Source organism: Pogona vitticeps, chromosome 13 (genome assembly GCF_051106095.1).
Source record: "Pogona vitticeps strain Pit_001003342236 chromosome 13, PviZW2.1, whole genome shotgun sequence".
Classification (NCBI taxonomy): Eukaryota; Metazoa; Chordata; class Lepidosauria; order Squamata; family Agamidae; genus Pogona; species Pogona vitticeps.
In genome coordinates, this window is record NC_135795.1 from 1,992,059 (window position 1) to 2,008,676 (window position 16,618).

Below are 16,618 nucleotides of genomic sequence, written 5' to 3' on the forward strand. Positions count from 1 at the left end.
GTTTTTTGCATTTGAAAACTTCGGACTTCACACTTGTCCACACAAACTTTTCGAACCGTGGAAGCAGAAAGGGAGATAGAAAAAAAATTCCTGGTGGTGTCATTCGGCGCACATTGGAGGGCTGCATTAGATTAATTGATGAAAAGTGTTTAGATTTAAATTGATCCAAAAAAAGAGGACCCTCCAAGTTGATTGAGCAGCCTTTTAAGAAACTGTGTTATTTTTAGAGCAAGCCCTTGATGTGTTGTGTTGTTTTTAAATGTGTTGTTAGTATTGATTTTATCTACCGTATTTTTCGCACCATAAGACGCACTTTTTTCCCACAAAACAGGGGGGTGGTGGAAAGTCTGTGCGTCTTATGGAGCGAAGAAAACAGATTATATTTTCCTGTTTTCTTCTCCTAAAAAATTGGTGCGTCTTATGGAAAGGTGCGTCTTATGGAGCGAAAAATACGCTATTTATCTATCCATTCATTCATTCATTCAAAACATTTTCACACTGCTTTTCTCCTTAAAAAGTCCCAAGGCGGCGTACTTCATTAAAAGGACAATATTGAAAAGCTAAAAGCAGTAAATATACAAATATTGAAAAAAAAAAGAATTAAACAGGTATCATGTTAAGAACGGTAAATAAAATCAATTTATTTCAAAGCAACAGAGCACAACAATCCAGTTTTTGGGGGAAAAAACCTCTCAGACCACTAGTGACTGAGGAGAAAAAACAATGCCGTATGAAGAAAAAGGCTTTTTACCTTTTATATATAATATTTTATTCCTTCATAAATACTTGTATACTTACTTTTTACCTTTAAACCTTACATGTAACCTTTGAAAGTTATCTTTTAATGGTTGTAAGTGAGTCCTAGCTAAGGGCAGACCTAAAGGATCAGCTCCTTCTTGGCAAATCAGTCCTATAAATCTCATTGATTCTAGCTGAGACTAGAAAATAGATCCAGGCCCGATAAGGATTCCGAGTCGATCACATCATTTCGCCCGGCATGGGGAAGCAAAAGGATTTTGCTACCGGATTAATGAGGGGAAATAAAAAATTATAGACTTCCTCGCCATTGGCAATCAAGACCGAAAACGCCTCTCACTCTCTCTCCTCTCTGAGCTCTGACATCCAGGCTAACTCAAACCATCCTCCATCCGGCGAGGAGGACCTCTTAAGCGACCGGTGAGTTCTCTGACCCCAGGACGCCGGGATCCCCTGACCCTTTGGCCCCTCGGTGTAGGGGCTTGGCAGAGCTCCGTGACCCCTTGGCTTGTTCCATCCTGCCCCCGTGTCAGCGGAAGGAAGGATGCAGTCTTCTATCCCAAAGGGAATTCCAGCCGGCTCAAAAACCCATATAAAACAACACTCTGATTAATTCCAGCTTTTCTGGTGAGGAACTGCATTAGTTACAGCCGTTGGCAGCCGCCTCTGAACGCAGTTCTGAGACAGACCATGATCTTATTCCCTTTGTGCTGTTTGTGCATGATGTGTGTGTGTGTGTGTATGTATTTTATTTTTTGATATCTTTTTTTTTCTGAAGCTGCAAACAATTTTGAGACCTATTACGTCTCCTTCGTGATCATTGGCCTTCCTTGCTGTCCTTGTTTTGCCAACAGGATTATTTAAATAAATGCTAATGAATCTAGCCTGGGTTGGAGAGGCCAAGATGAATGACTCCCAGTGTAGCTGCTGTTTTGTTGTTTTTAATTGTTCTCTGGTCTTGCAGTGCTGGGGCGATGCATGACAGAGTTCTTGAACACAGGCCATATTACGTCTGTGTGTGTGTGTGTGTGTGTGTGTGTGTGTGTGCAAAAGCAAACCTAGTCATTCATACATAGCTGTTTTTGTTATAATTTTTTAAAAGGGGGTGCATTTATTAAGCTTTTCTGCAAAATATAAAGTATGCTCAAATTTGTGCTTTGTACAATCCTTTGAGAACATGGTTGGGTTGTTGTTAAGTTCTTCTGATTAATGGTGACCCTAAGTGGGGGTTTCTGAGGTCCATGAGATGTTCATAGAATCCTCTAGAATCATGGAGCTGGAAGGGGACTTTAAGGCCATCGAGTCTGACCCCCTGCTCAAGGCAGGGATCCATTTCAGATCAGACGGAGGGTGGTCCGATTTCCTCTTGAAGGCCTCCAGTGTTGGAGCATTCACACCACCTCCCGAGGTCATCATTGGTTCTGTTGTCGTACTGCTCTAACTGTTAGGACGTTTTTCCTGGTATTCAGCCTAAAGCTGGCATCCTGTTCTTGAGGACATTGCTAAGTGTCCCGTACTCTGGCTTGATCCAGAACAGATATTGCAAGAGCAGTTTCCTGTTGGCACTTCCTAGTGAATTTTGGTGGCGAAGAGGGTTCCTCATCTTTCGCTTCTCATCCTTTCTATGGAGGCATGCTTAAAGGAAGGGAGCCAGCATCGCCCAGATAGGTTGGCAGCTGGAGAAGTCTTGAGGAAGCCACCAGAGAAGCTACGAGGGCTGGTCAGTTTCTGACTGACCGCCAAGGGACAAATGTCTGCAGAGCAGCAGATCGTCCTCATCAAAGCCAAATGCAGGACCTCCACGTTTGCATTGCTTTTCCCCCTCGTCTGTGTGGTGTTGTGTTCCTGAAAAGCCATTTGGCTTGCCTTCCGAGGGAGAAACGTCAGCGCACGATGCACCAAAGCACCCTTGCGACTGCAATTGTGGCCGTGGCTTGTTCAGCTGATATGTGTTTCGCTTCTCTTTCAGACGCAGCCGGTGCCCAACCCCATCGCCTATTACATGCACCGTTCGCCGGGATGGTTCCACCAGTTTGAGACTCTCTTCAACCACTTCATTGAGCTGGTTGTGCCGTTCTTCCTCTTCCTCGGGAGGCGCATGTGCCTCTCCCACGGCATCCTGCAAATCCTTTTCCAGGTAAGACGGGCCCATTGACTAGCAAGCCAGCATGTCTTCGGACCTTGGTTGCCAACGCCAGCCTTTAACATTGCGAGATGCCTCCTGCCCTTGTCGGGAGAAAGATGGCTTATAAAAGACACCAAATATATATAAGTAAATTGTGGTGTCCCATGATCCACGACAGGGCCCTGCTCGCTGATCCTTCTGCTTCCGGAGCAATGTTGGGTTGCGCTTGAGTCCTGATGCAAGCAAGGGAAAATATTGTGGTTTATTGTTAAAATGCGCACCAATGTCTACCTTTATGGCTCACCTTAATATATCAAGTTGTTACAGATTGTGTGCCTTCTATAGTCAAAACGCTTGGCTTCTTGGATTTTTGTGTACAGTGGTGCCCCGCATAGCGACGATAATCTGTTCCGGATAAATCATCGCTATCCAGAAACGTCGCTATACAGGACAAAAAAACCCCATAGGAATGCATTCAACCCTGTTTAATGGGTTCCTAAGGGAGGAAAACTCACTGCTATGCGGAAATCCTCCATCCGGCCGCCATTTTCGCCACCTCGGTAAGCGAGGAAACCGCGCGAAAATGCTGCAGGCAGCCATTTTTCTTCCGGTGGCCATTTTGGAACCGCCGATCAGCTGTTTTAAAATATCGCAATGCGAAGATCGGTAAGCGAAACGCTTACCGATCATCGCAATGCGATGTTTTCCCTATTTAAACATCGCAATGCGATCACTTTTGCGATCGTAAATCCGCATCGCTATGCGGATTTGTCGTTAAACGGGACGCTCGTTATGCGAGGCACCACTGTAATTCCCTGAATTATCTGGTTGTGCATATTTTTCAGGGCGTTTTTTTCCCCATACAAGTTCTCAATGGCCTTGATCAAGAGAGTGTGCACGATTCTGTCTCTTTCGTGGATCTTTCGTTTGCTTCCCACCCCTCCTTCCTGCCTTGCAAGGCGGGACGCATCCAAACCTACTTCCAGACGGTGTCCTGGGCTTCTCCTTTCCGTGACAAATGAGAAAAATGACCCTGGAACCGAACGGTGGGTTATTTCCTTTGGCTTAGGGAGGGTAGCCAAACCCAACGGCTGGCTTTTATTCTCCGGCTGAACCAAATACAGACACGCAAGCACACCGCCGGATCTGCAGCGTGGCCGGATTCTGGCACGTTGTGACATCTGAACGCCCCCATTGTATACTTGTGTAAATTGCCGAAGGACCAGTGTTGTTTCCCGTGCAACGGTCTGTCCAGAATTGTGTTCCAGGGCGAGAGAAAAGTTTTCGCATGAGCTTCCAGGTAAAACTTGGATCAGTAAACGCACCCCAAAAGTAACTTTTCCGCAGTTAATTCTTTCAAGCTCTTTTCTTGATTCTTGTTCTTCTTTTTCCCCTGCACTTTTTTTGCTGCCGCCCCCAACTTTGTGTTGACTGGATTTTTTTTATATATATAAATGTGTATAAACCTACATCCTTAATTAAGTAGCCAGGTCACTTCTTGTTTTCCCCTTGCGCTTATGGCTTGGGAGACTTCAGCATCACCTGTGAAGCACGCAGTAGCAGTTCAGAGCTTTTAAAGCAAGTCCACATGGCTTATAAATGGGGGAACAAGTTGTTATAAACTCAGTTGGCAAACCATTAAAATCCTGACTGTTTTTTTTTTTAAATCCTTCCCTACAGGGTTAAACATGAGAGTAGTTGGAATGTCTGCCCTGGCGTTTTCATCCCGTCATGTCTGGGTCAACTACCATACAAAGCCCCTTCTGTGCCTCCGTTGTGTGGCCACTTCTTGTGCTTGGTTCACACAACCTGGCCTGACTCAGAGAAGTACTATCCCATCATCCCCAGATAGTGTTTCAATTTCCATCCAGGGAATATGATTGGGGGGGGGATGGATGAGTTTCAAGCAAAGGAAAGGGAAAGCTGGCTGCTTATATACCACCCCATAGCACTTAACACACCCTCTGGGTGGCTTACAATTTAATTAGGCCGGGTGCTCCGTATACCAACCTCGGAAGAGCGGAAGGCTGAGCCAACCTTGAGCCAAATTCCTAGGATCGCATTCAGGTCATGAGTAGAGTTTCAACTGCAGTACTGCAGTTGAAACACTGCAACACAAATCAAACTCATATCTGGGAAAGAATGAGCTACTAATATTGTCATGTTGTTGTTACTGCTGCTGTTGTTATGTGCTGTCAAGTCATCTCCAACTTATGGAGACCCCATGAATGAGCCGTCTCCAGAATGTCCCGTCCTCAACGGCCCTGCTCAGCTCTTGCAGACTCAAGCCGGTGCCTTCCTGTAGGGAATCAGTCCATCTCATAGTTGATCTTCCTCTTTTCCTCCTGCTTTCCACCTTTCCCAGCATCATTGCCTTTTCCTGAAAATCCTGCCTTCTTAGGATGTGCCCAAAGTTGGACAGCCATGGTCTCATCATTTTTTTTTCCTCCAGAGAGAGTTCAGGCTTAATTTGCTGTAGGACCCACTTGTTCATCTTCCTGGCTGTCTGAGGGTATCCCCAAATCTCTCCTATAGCACCACATTTCAAACAAATCAGTTCCCCCCCCCCCCCGTCAACTTTCTTTATGGTCCAGCTTTCACATCCATACATGGTAACCAGGAACACAAGAGTGTGGATGAACGTATGTATGTTGTTGAGTCCTGTTTTGCTACTTCCAACTTAGGGTGATCCAAATGGGAGATCTGTGAGCTACTGGTGTCAAGCCCCTGCGAGTTTTTGGCACTGGCCTTTTCAGTCTTATGTCAGAACATATTCATCACAACCTCATTTCCTAGCCAAATAAGCAAATCTTATTTCTTTGTGTGTGTGTGTGTGTGTGAGTGAGATGAAGACCTTAGGATTTTTATGAAGAAATATTTATTTATTATTAATCCATCCATCCATCCATCCATCCATCCATCCATCCATCCATCCATCCATCCATCCATCCATCCATCCATCCATCCATCCATCCATCCATCCATCCATCCATCCATCCATCCATCCATCCAATCTCTCAGTCCATCCATCCATCCATCCATCCATCCATCCATCCATCCATCCATCCATCCATCCATCCATCCATCCATCCATCCATCCATCCATCCATCCATCCATCCATACATACATACATACATACATACGCCGATTTTCTCCTAAAGGGTCCAAAGCGGCTCATGGCATTAAAAAGAAACGAGGTGAAAATGCAAGATAATTAACGAGGAGACTGCTACAAAAGTGTGGAGCAGATATTGTGTTAAAACTCATCTTCTAAATGAGAAGAAGATGAAAAGCTCAAGGAAAACGACAGAATAAAACAATCCCCCCCCCCTTTTTAAAAAAAATCCCCTGTCTTCACACTAACAATCTTTTTTGTAGGGAGTTTCTACTGGGTGAAAATTGAGATCTGTATTCTTACGAGACTGAAGGGTGATTCTTTTTGACACCGGATGAAAATCTGACAATGGCCTGGGAATATTTGGTCACCAATGTATTTAAAAATGCAGTGGTGCCTCGCTTAACGAGCACCGTATAACGAAGAATCCGTATAGCGATCCCTTTTTGGGGATCGCTATACGGAGCTGCCCTAATTGCCGCACTCGCTTTGCGACAATTGGGGCATCCGGCGGCCATTTTGGAGCCGCTGAACAGCTGTTCGGCGGCTCCAAAATGGCCACCGGACCAGCGAAAACATTGCTGGAGGGGTATGTTTTGGCGCCTATTAGGCTTTTCCTGCCCCGTACAGCGATGTTTTCGCATAGCGAAGGTTAATCTGGAACGGATTAACCTCGCTATGCGGGGTACCACTGTATTTTAGAAGCGCGCACACATGCACACGAATCCGTAAATTCCAGTCCAATAATTGGTTTTCTGCCATGGCAGCGAGGGAACTTTGCAGAAGCCCTTACCCCGGGAGCCAATCTGCTTTGGAAAAAGAAAAGTAACCAACTCAGAAGAGCCCATTGTTAAATATCTTCCATCTTATTGGCTTTTAATTGACATTTTACAGCCTCTGTGCAGTCGCTCAACGACTTTCTCTCCCAGAGGAATTTAGGGAAGGAGACCCCATCTCGGTGTCCTTCTTTGGGTTTCAAGACGCACAGACGCACACATGCGTGCGCACACTTCTGTTTATTTCACATGAACAGTCCTTTTCTTCATTCAAAATGACTTTTATGGACGCTGCCTCTGCTCCGAAGAGGAAACAATAAAGTTTAATGTCAATATCCCCACTTAATTCTGCTTTTCAAGATTTTAATTGACATTACATGCAAGGTTTTATGAGACATTTTAATAATTGTTATTGGAGTCATGGTGGCTAGGCTCTGTTAACTACATTTTTCCAGGTTAAACAGCAGGTCTGGAGGAAAAATGTGCTGGGTTTGGACCTCTCGTCGCCCGTGCTTCTCCTTCGGCCAACTTTCAGGGTGTCCGTGATTTTCTTCTTGGCTGCTGCAGGGTTGGCTTTCCCTCCCCTCCCCTCTTCCCTCGTCTGCTGGCCTTTTGCAAATCCCTCCCACCCAGCCAGCCAACTTTGCCCTGCAGATGTAAAAATGAACGCCAAACCCTTCCCTCTGTGTCTTCTTTCTTTATAGACGTTGCATGTGCAATACTTATATGAGCAGTGACATTACATTAAACCTGCTTATTCATCCTAATATAGCAGGTGTTAGACACCCATATTCTCTTCTTAGCCTCAAAAGGTTATTATTTGGTGTGTTGTGATCGTTCCCATTTTAAACAGGAGGAATGGCTAATTCCGGCCATGATCTCTGAACCTTGCTGTTCGTGCTAAGCTGAAGAAGGTATATGTGGGAATATAAAAGCTACCTCACATGGGTGGGAATATGAAAAATCCTTAGCACATCTTATTGGGTCTTCCCATCCTGAAGACATGGTCCTTTCATCCTTTTAGGGCTGAAGAGATGGAGAGGATAATATCCTCACTACAGAAGCCAAGAGTTTCAGAATTGGACGAGGGCCCTATAAGACAGCAGAGTCGGCTGCTTCAAGGCCAGCCTCCATGCAGCTTTAGATGGATTTGATTCTTTCTTGAAGCAACATCTCGCCAGAGTTCATCCATCAGGACCTACTGGGAGCTGTCCAGGGTCCTGATTCTGCATAGAATGGCATGTTTTGGCTAGACTTTACATAACCAAAGCTGACTCTTCTGAGTCAGAATCTGAAACTTGACAGGATTCAGAAAAGGAAGAGGCACTAGAGACCCTATTGCACATGCCATTGTCTACTCAAGGGAGCCAAAGAATTCATAAAGAAAATCAGTATTGTGCTTTATAAATTCAAACCTTTCACTGTGTGGATCATGAAAAGCTATGGACTTTCTAAAATAAATTGATGTGGCACAACCTTTGACTGTCCTACGAGACCCAATGGAAAAGAAGATAATGCTTGAGAAGGTTGAGGACAGTAGGAAAAGAGGAAGCTCAAATGTGAGAAGGATTGGCTCTATAAAGGACCAATAAAGGTTTTCCAGAGTTGGTCAGGGCTGTTGATGGGATCATAACACAGTGTCTCACTCCTCTTCCTGTACCAATCTGGAGGAATGGGGTGCGGTTCCAGAACTTCTGCTTCCACTGATGTGCCTTTTCACAACAAAGGTGTTTCCTAGGTCAGGGAAGGAGAACATTTGGAGAGAAAGGTGTGTTGTAGTCCTCACACGCACACCCACACCTGCAGTAATACCTTCTCCACAACTTTGGGAAGGCTTTCTGATCTGGTTCTACTCATGTGCCAAGAGGCCAAGGGCTGGCCTTTAGAAGTGTGGGGGCACACCTAGCCATAGTCAAGAGCATCTTCTGTATTTCTGCAATGCTGACAGATTGGGGAAAGGAGTGAGAAAGGCAGAGTTTGTGTGTGTGTGTGTGTGTGTGTGTGTGTGTGTGTGTGTGTGATTGCAAGTTGTTGACTTCTTGGGTTGAAGGGCGATTCTGAATGCCAGACTCTTGACATTTTGAGCATGGTGGAAAATGAGAGTTTTTAACTTGAAACTGCAGACTCCTCATTTTTGGGGGCTGGAAAAATTCCAGAAGGCAAGCCTCGTTAGTCTGTGGCAGGGAAAAAAAATTAAATGACCAAAGCCCCGTGGCACCCTAAGGGCGAGCAGCTTTCCTGTGGCGTACGGTCTTGTCCGCTAGCATCTGGCGTCGGAGGCCATCGCCCGTGAAAGCTTTACTGCCCTGCAAAATGTGTTAGTGTTTTTTTTAAAAAAATGCCTGCCAGGGCTCTTGGTTGTGTTTCATGCCGTGGTGGAAGTTAATCTGTAGTCTTTTAAAGAAATCCAGCCTTTAAAAAAAATACGCATCTATGGCCGTAAGATTCTGGAGCACCGTATTGAGATCTTATTTTTGCACGAGTTCTTTTTTTAGTTTTATAGGTTGCTAATTAGAGAAAGGGAAAACATATCTCAGTCACAGCAAGCATGGGCCGTTCTCTGCAGATGATGCTGGGTGAGGCGAACGGAGACCTGGAGTCTGGAGGTTTTCATGTGTTGACGCGTCTGCCCCAAGACCCAAGATCAAGACAGAAGGGCTAGGCTAAAGGTAACAACTTCGGGCTCTCGAAAGCTTTGGTCTTCTTGCTCGGTGGCCTGATCCTCACTCCATATTTTGGAGTCTGATTTTCCAGGCTTGGTGGCGGTACCACCAGGTGTTTAAGGTCTGCTATGGGCCTTCGGGCCCCATCCATCCAAGAGCGTTTTTCCTTTGGCTGTGGTTCACTCTGCCACACACACACACATTGTGTAGCCTTGCCAAGATCATAAGAAGCCAGCTTCCCAGTATGGATGGGAAGCTTGTGGGAGTTCTCAAAGTTAAACTTCTCAGGCATGGCTCCTGAACGCCCCTTTCCTCTCTCCAGGGAACCCTTTCCACTGGTGCTCCCCCCCCCCCAGTTTTCACCACTTGGGATACACACCCGGGGTTATAGCTGAGCGTTGAGGTCTGCACCCACCAAACACAGAGCCACCAATGCTTATTTGTAGTTCCGCCAGAAAAGGTTGCTCATTCGGGAATGTTGGCAGGGCAGGGGTGGTTCCCTTCGTGAGGTCCTTTCTCTTTGAGCTGGGCGAGGAGCGATGGCCCATCTGGAAGTTTTTCTCCATGAGGCCTTCTCAAGGGCAGAGGGAAGCGGAGTGCCCGACTCCCTCTGGATTCTGCCAAGCCACCCTCCCCGGGCCAGGAGTAGCACTGAGGGAAGAGAGGCGTGTACAGGCTTGCCAGGTTTCTGCAGCTGGCATCTCCATCTCTCCTCCATCCCCGTTGACAGCAACAGACGGCCCAGTTCTGGTGAGGTCCACTTCCTGCCTTATTCTGTTCCAGACGAAAGGGCATGGATGTTCTCCATCTTCAGGAGCCCTGCATTCACAGAACCCCCGGTTAATTTTGATGTTTACCAAAGATGAGAGACAGTAGAAAGGAGAGCGCCAGAATGGATGCGGAGACTGGCAAGAGATGCAGAAACCTCTCTTTTTTTGAGGAGCATGGGGCATGTAGTTCCTGACAATTCTGTCTCTTGGCTGCATCTGGCCCACCATTGCCTCAGCCCGCCGGTGCGACCAGCTCTGTTTCTCAACTCCCGCACGACGTGCATCTGCATCGGTTAAGAGCGACTCTTCTTCCCTGTGGAACTCGGATTCCACTATCATCTCCCCAGCATCTCTGGGGCCTCTTTGGCTTGGCGTTCCGCTTTCGCCAGGGTGTTGCTGGTCTCCAAAATTGCAACTGACTTTGTACTCCTGGCCACGGCTGTGTTGGCCTATCCGTGAAATCTGACATCCAAGTAGCTTCTTAATGATGCAGAAAAATGAACCAGCACTCCGAGGCCTCCCTCAGATTTGGCCAGCCCAGGGCGTGTGTAAAATGTTGGAATCCATATTCACCAACAGCAGAGAGAAAAACGTTTTTCAATCGTAACCCAACGAAAGCAAAATGAAATGGGATGGATCCAGAAGTCCACTCTTGAGTTTGGAAAAGGGGTATTAAGAGCTGTTCAGTTATACCCGGCAGGCCAATAACATCTCAGAGTACCTGCTTTTTTTGACATTTAACCTGTTTCGTAGGTAAATCCAGGAGGCATCCAGCAAAAGGAACAGCAAAAAGATGAGAAGGAAGAGGGGAGCAGAAAGCGATGTGGGAGGCCATCCGTTTCTCACCGCTGCTCCTGCGCGCCAGCTTGTACAACGGCAAGCTGGTTCTTGGCTCTGTGATACTCGTTAAACTTAACACCGTTTCAGGAGGGACTTCATTAGGGGAAGCATTAGAACGATGCCGGGGGGGGGGAGGATGAAGAGAGAGTGCAGCCACCTGATGGAGCTAGCAGGTCTTTCCACTCTGGCAAAGAGAACCAGCCAGCGTCTCCGACCAAACGTAGAACGGAAGGAGTTGGGCTTCGTTGGCCATGGCAGGAAGAATGGCTGCCCAGCTTGCCGGCAGGAAAAGGGCTTTGGCCGTCTGTTGTGCGCTGGCGTACACCAGCCCTGAACACGGGTGTAAAGGCAGGTGTGGAACAATCTGTGCCGTTGAATCCAGGTGTGTCCTCAGCAGCGGAAGGACCCGTTGGTGGAGCCCCAAGGACTCAAGAATTGTGTGTGTTGGGGACAGACTGAGGTTCAAATCCTGAGGGAAATCACACATTAAGTTTAGATGGGTTGTCTCGTCCTGAGAGCTGGTTGTTCGCACATTGTGGCAAACTATGGATTGACGGGGTTGCTGCTGCATATATCTCGTGTGCAGAGAAAGAGAACTTCAGGTCTCTGCCCCAAGTTTGCAGCGTACAAAGAGGACAAGGGAAGTTTTTAATCTTGGAATCAGGCTTGGGTGAAATGGATTTTCATTCTAGGGCAACATTGTCTTCTGGTAGATGTGTAGATGGAGGAGGGCCTCAAAGAGGACCCATAGAATAATAGAAGCAGCATAGAATCATGGAGACTTGTCGGAGCAGTCAAAAACAACAGGTTTATGAAAAAAAAATCACTACAGAGGGGGATTGTTGGGGGCTGCTCTTAGGAAAGGTTATCTCAGGGTCTATAGGTGGCCCGCCAATCGTATTTTCACCACCTCGGCCTTTAATGGCCCTGAGCTTATAGAGAAATTCTGTTTTCACTACCGAGTATGACAGGCTCCGGTTTGATTCCTCAGTGGCTTCTGAACACTGCTTGCTTTTGTTCCCTGCATAACGACAGTCTGGTATGAGTTCGCCAACGAGTAGCTTGTGTTTTGCAAGGCGTTGAGGCACAGAGGCGGGTTGGGGGGGCATGCAAGAAACCACCCTCCTGTCAGCCAGAAGAGCCCCTTTAATTGCCTCCAGGTTCGGAGCTCTCTCCTCCCTCAGCACCACCCCTCGTTCCTTTTTTCTTTCCCCCCTTAATCACGCAGAAGTGTCTCCCGGACCTGGTGCTGTAAACTCTGTTTTGACTGCAGATGGAAGAACCCCTTTGGGCATCGTTCAGATGGGACCGGGCACTTTCCTCGGTCCACCCCCCTTTCCCGAAAGTTGCTGGTTTCTCTCCAAATAAACCCGGCCCTGGCTTCTGACAAGCTCTAATGAAAAACAAATTGTTATATTACTTAGAAAAATAATTTGAAGGAAGCTTGAATTAGTTCTCGAGGTGGGGACGTTTCGGCTACTTGAAAATAGGGTTCGGGGAAGGTTATTTATTTTAAACGACTCCGGCCGGCGTGCGGCGGCGTCTGAAATAGACGGCCCTGTTTCTTTCTGAGCTCACCTCACCAGAGGGATGTGAATCAGACCTTTTTTAATCATGACGTGGGCCTGATTAATTGGAAAGAGTCGAGGGGACGGGAACGTTAGCCTTATCCAGAAAGGCGGGGTAGCTGTTGGCTGCACCCCCCCCCCAGGACGTGGCTTGGGTGCCGGCAGGCTGTACCATTAATCATACAACATGTCAGTTGGAAAACAAGAAAGAAAAAGACCGCTTTACAAAGAAAAAAAAGAGGTTCATCCAGCAATGAAACCTAGCCGCTTCTGCTTTTCAGGAGGTTGCTTTAGAGCCGAGGATCATCTGTGGGTCTGAAACTCAGAGGTTTTGGGTTCATCTCTCCACTTGGCAGTGGCCTACCTCGCTGGGTTGTGGGGAGGAAGCGAGTCATACAGGTCCTCATGGATTCAGTGAAAGAAAGACACTGCTTGGTTCTTCTATAATCTTAGAGCAGGAGAGTGGGAAGGGACCCGATGGGTCGTGGAGTCTAGCCCTTGTCAATGAGGCATAAATGGGAGAGGGGGGAATTCGAACTCCCAACCTATGGTTCTGCAGCCAGAGATCTCAACCCTCGAGGTCTCCAGCAGTTCAATAAGGATCATCATCATCACAGAACAGGAGAGCTGGAAGGGAGCCTCTGGATCATGGGCTCCAGCCTCTGTCAAGGACACACAGACCACTGAGCTAAATACAGTGGTGCTCCGCATGACGACGATAATTTGTTCTGTGAAAATTGCTGTTTAGCGAAATCATCATCATGCAAAATGTGATTCCCTATTGGAATGCATTGAAACCTGTTTAATGCGTTCAAATGGGGAAAATACCTCATCGTCCGGCGAAGATCGCCCATAGGGAAGCCATTTTGCGAGCACCGGTCAGCTGTAAAAATGGCTGTCCTGCGAAACATGGGTCCGGAAAACACAGGGCAGCCATTTTGCGGACCTGGAAAAATCGTCGTCTTGCAAATAAATGGTCCACGAAGCACGGACCAAATCAACCTCCAGCAAAAATTGCCCATTGAAATCACGGTTTTGCGAATCGCTATAGCAATTGCAAAACATCATTGTTATGCGGAGTTGTCATTTAGCAGGGTCATCGTCTAGTGAGGTACCACGGTAGAATGTAACACATAAATTATAGTTTAGCAGTTTAAGGGCAGCATGGTAAAAAATTGAGATTATAGATACGCAGATGTGGAAAGGACATGTCTAGCTTTGCAAATCTGGTTTGTTGTCATCTTCAGAAAACTTTGTGTTTGGTCTGTTTACCCTTCTGGCCTTCAGGGAGCCGATTTCCTCACCATTGGTGAATTTCTGAGGCTTCTGTCATGTGCTCTAGAAGATCACACCTTTTCACGTGACCCCATCTGTCTGTTCTGTTCACGGCCGTTCCGTTGTAAGCCAGAGGTGTTACGGGAGGAAACTGACGTTGGCAACGGGCCACCTGTTTGTGGTTAGTAATGGACCAGCTACTGCAGTGTGTTCTTTCAGGGGCTGCCCTTGGAAACTTCAGACTTGTCAGCTGGGTGAAAATGACGTAACCAGAGCCCTGATGGGGGCTGGTTGGGGGGAAGAGGATAACCCCCCTGTAACAACAACAGCTTCTCTGCTTACTGTTCGGATTGCAAGCATAATTCAAAAGGCGGCTTATGATGCCTTAAGTCCTCCACGCCTTTGGCCCAGGCGTTTTGATGGGTCTGGGCTCTGAGACCTTAAAAGGAGCCCCCCTCTCTTGGTCCCATCGCACTCCCAGGCATATTTAGGAAAGATGGGATGTGGGCTTTAGTTAATGAACCCCCTCGGCATCCTGTTTCCTTCATGGAGGGAGAGACGAGGTGGAAGGCAATTTTCCTTTCCATTTCCAGCTTGCGAAATGAGAGCATCCAAGCGCCGGTTGTCAGATGTGTTACAGGAGAGCCGTCTGCCAGGAAAAAAAAAAACCCTCCGCTTTCTTCCGGCTGCGGAGAGCAAATGATACCCTGAAGGAGGAAAAGCATCAGAAGCCGGGTTCCCTGTAGGGCCCTAAAAATAAATCAGGGATATAAACACCTCTTCTCTGAAGTCCAGGTGAAATAAGTGTCTAGAACGTGGACTTCCTCCCAGGCTTGACTTTTCTACCGGCTGGATGCACAGCCTCTGTGTGAAACTCACCGTGGGACAGCAGCTACTCGTAGCGTGAAATTCAGCAATATTCGGGCAGGTGCGATGAAGATTTCAAAGGCTGTGCAAGAAAGGGGTGTTTTCTTTCGCCCTCCTTCCCCTCCTCCTTCTGGAAGTAGGAGGCTTTGACTCCAAGGCCGTTTCTCTCTTGAAAAGCTAACGAAGGCACATCCATAAAAGCAACGTGTAGGAGGTCAGCATCTCCCTAATGATGATGTAACGGGAGGAGCTGGGGAAGAAGGCTTTGAAAATTTAATCCCCTGTCTTGGAAGCAGCCCGCATTCAGGGTGGCCAACTTGAATTTGAATCGGGACCTTCGTTGGTCATGACCAACATGGTCTAAGGTGCTCGTGGGCTTCCTCCCAGATTCTCCCTCACCCTCCCTGGAGAAGCTGCTGAGGACCTTAGACCTTTGCTATGACGTAGAGGCACTCCATGGCTGAACCGTGTCCTCTCCGCCCCAAGCGTTCCCCGGGACTCACCCTCTCCGTGTTTTAACTAGGTCGGATCCTGCTTCGCTTCTGAAAGCAGACTCATGGGCATTAAGGTTGGCACTGTGTTGCACAAAACTGAAGGCCCTTTATCGTGGATTTTTTTTTAAATGGAAGAAATCATTCTGGCAAAATAGGGTGTGCTAGGACGGTAGAGCCCTTCCCAAGTTCAAAAAGCACCCGCTCCCATGTTTAACTTCGTGTGCCTTGAACGCGCCACCTGTGATTGCTCCACAGGTCCCACACAAGCCTGCAGTAAATTAAAAAGGCTGCAGGGAATTCCACCGAAAAACACATCCTCTTCCTTCTTGGCTAACCCCGGCACATCTGGACTCTGTCTCTGGTGGGCCACCAGTTTGCTTGGCCTTGTGTTCTGTTCTTTCCCTCCTTCCCTTGCAGGATCCGATCACGGTTGCCTCCTCCCTTTTTACAGATTGGTGCCTGGCCCTGTGCAGGAGGTTTGCTAAAAGAAATGTTGTCGCCCTCTTCCCGCTGATGAAAATAAACAAACATGTGCTGGAAAAGCATCACTCATGATTCATGCTGGCCTGCAGGACAACTCATGATGTCGTTTTGATCCATGCCTTTTGGAGCCGGGGTGACTTGCTTTTCTGAACTCCTTGCTTGCTTGTTTGCTTCCTTCCATTCACCATGAGTCCTTCCTTCCTTCCTTCCTTCCTTCCTTCCTTCCTTCCTTCCTTCCTTCCTTCCTTCCTTCCTTCCTTCCTTCCTTCCTTCCTTCCTTCCTTCCTTCCTTCCTTCCTTCCTTCCTTCCCTCCTTCCCTCCTTCCTTCCTTCCTTCCTTCCTTCCTTCCTTCCTTCCTTCCTTCCTTCCTTCCTTCCTTCCTTCCTTCCTTCCTTCCTTCCTTCCTTGATCAGCTCCTTCTTTCCTCCCTCCCTCCTTTCTCCCCCTCCTTTTGTTAACCTCACTCTTTTTTTCCTTTCGTGTTTTCTCTGAAAACAACAACTAGTGGTTTAGGTCCGTGGCTGCAAAGCCCGAGGTTGAGAGTTCAATTCCTCCACTGGGCCTCCTTGATAGGGTCTGGACTTGAGGATCCATAAGGTCCTTTCCAGCTCTGCAGTTCTCGGATTCTTATGAGCAAGCCATTTCTCATGAGAGGGAAAGAGTGGGAGGAAGGGAGCGACATATAGTGACGAGGAAGTCTCTCTCTCTCTCTCTCTCTCTGTCTCATAAAACTAGATCCTGGGTTCATCTGTTAGAGCCAAATGTTGGAAGGATATGAAGCAGAATCCTGAAGGTTTTGATTATTATATATCTGATCTTGGAACAGAAGGTGGTTTAGAAGTCCTGTGCAGTACATGGTTTTTATAACACACAGAATTTGCTGG

At 47.3% G+C, this 16,618-nt stretch overlaps 1 protein-coding gene across 4 annotated transcripts in view; it reads left to right on the top strand.

Moving 5' to 3' along the window:
- Window positions 1–16,618, top strand: part of LMF1 (lipase maturation factor 1) — a 126,258-nt gene that overhangs the window by 73,000 nt on the left and 36,640 nt on the right. For all 4 annotated transcript variants that reach the window (XM_072982888.2, XM_072982887.2, XM_072982891.2 and 1 more), the window contains one exon: window positions 2,726–2,893. In XM_072982888.2, the coding sequence (XP_072838989.2) occupies window positions 2,726–2,893 (168 nt within the window). The remainder of the gene's footprint in view (window positions 1–2,725; window positions 2,894–16,618) is intronic.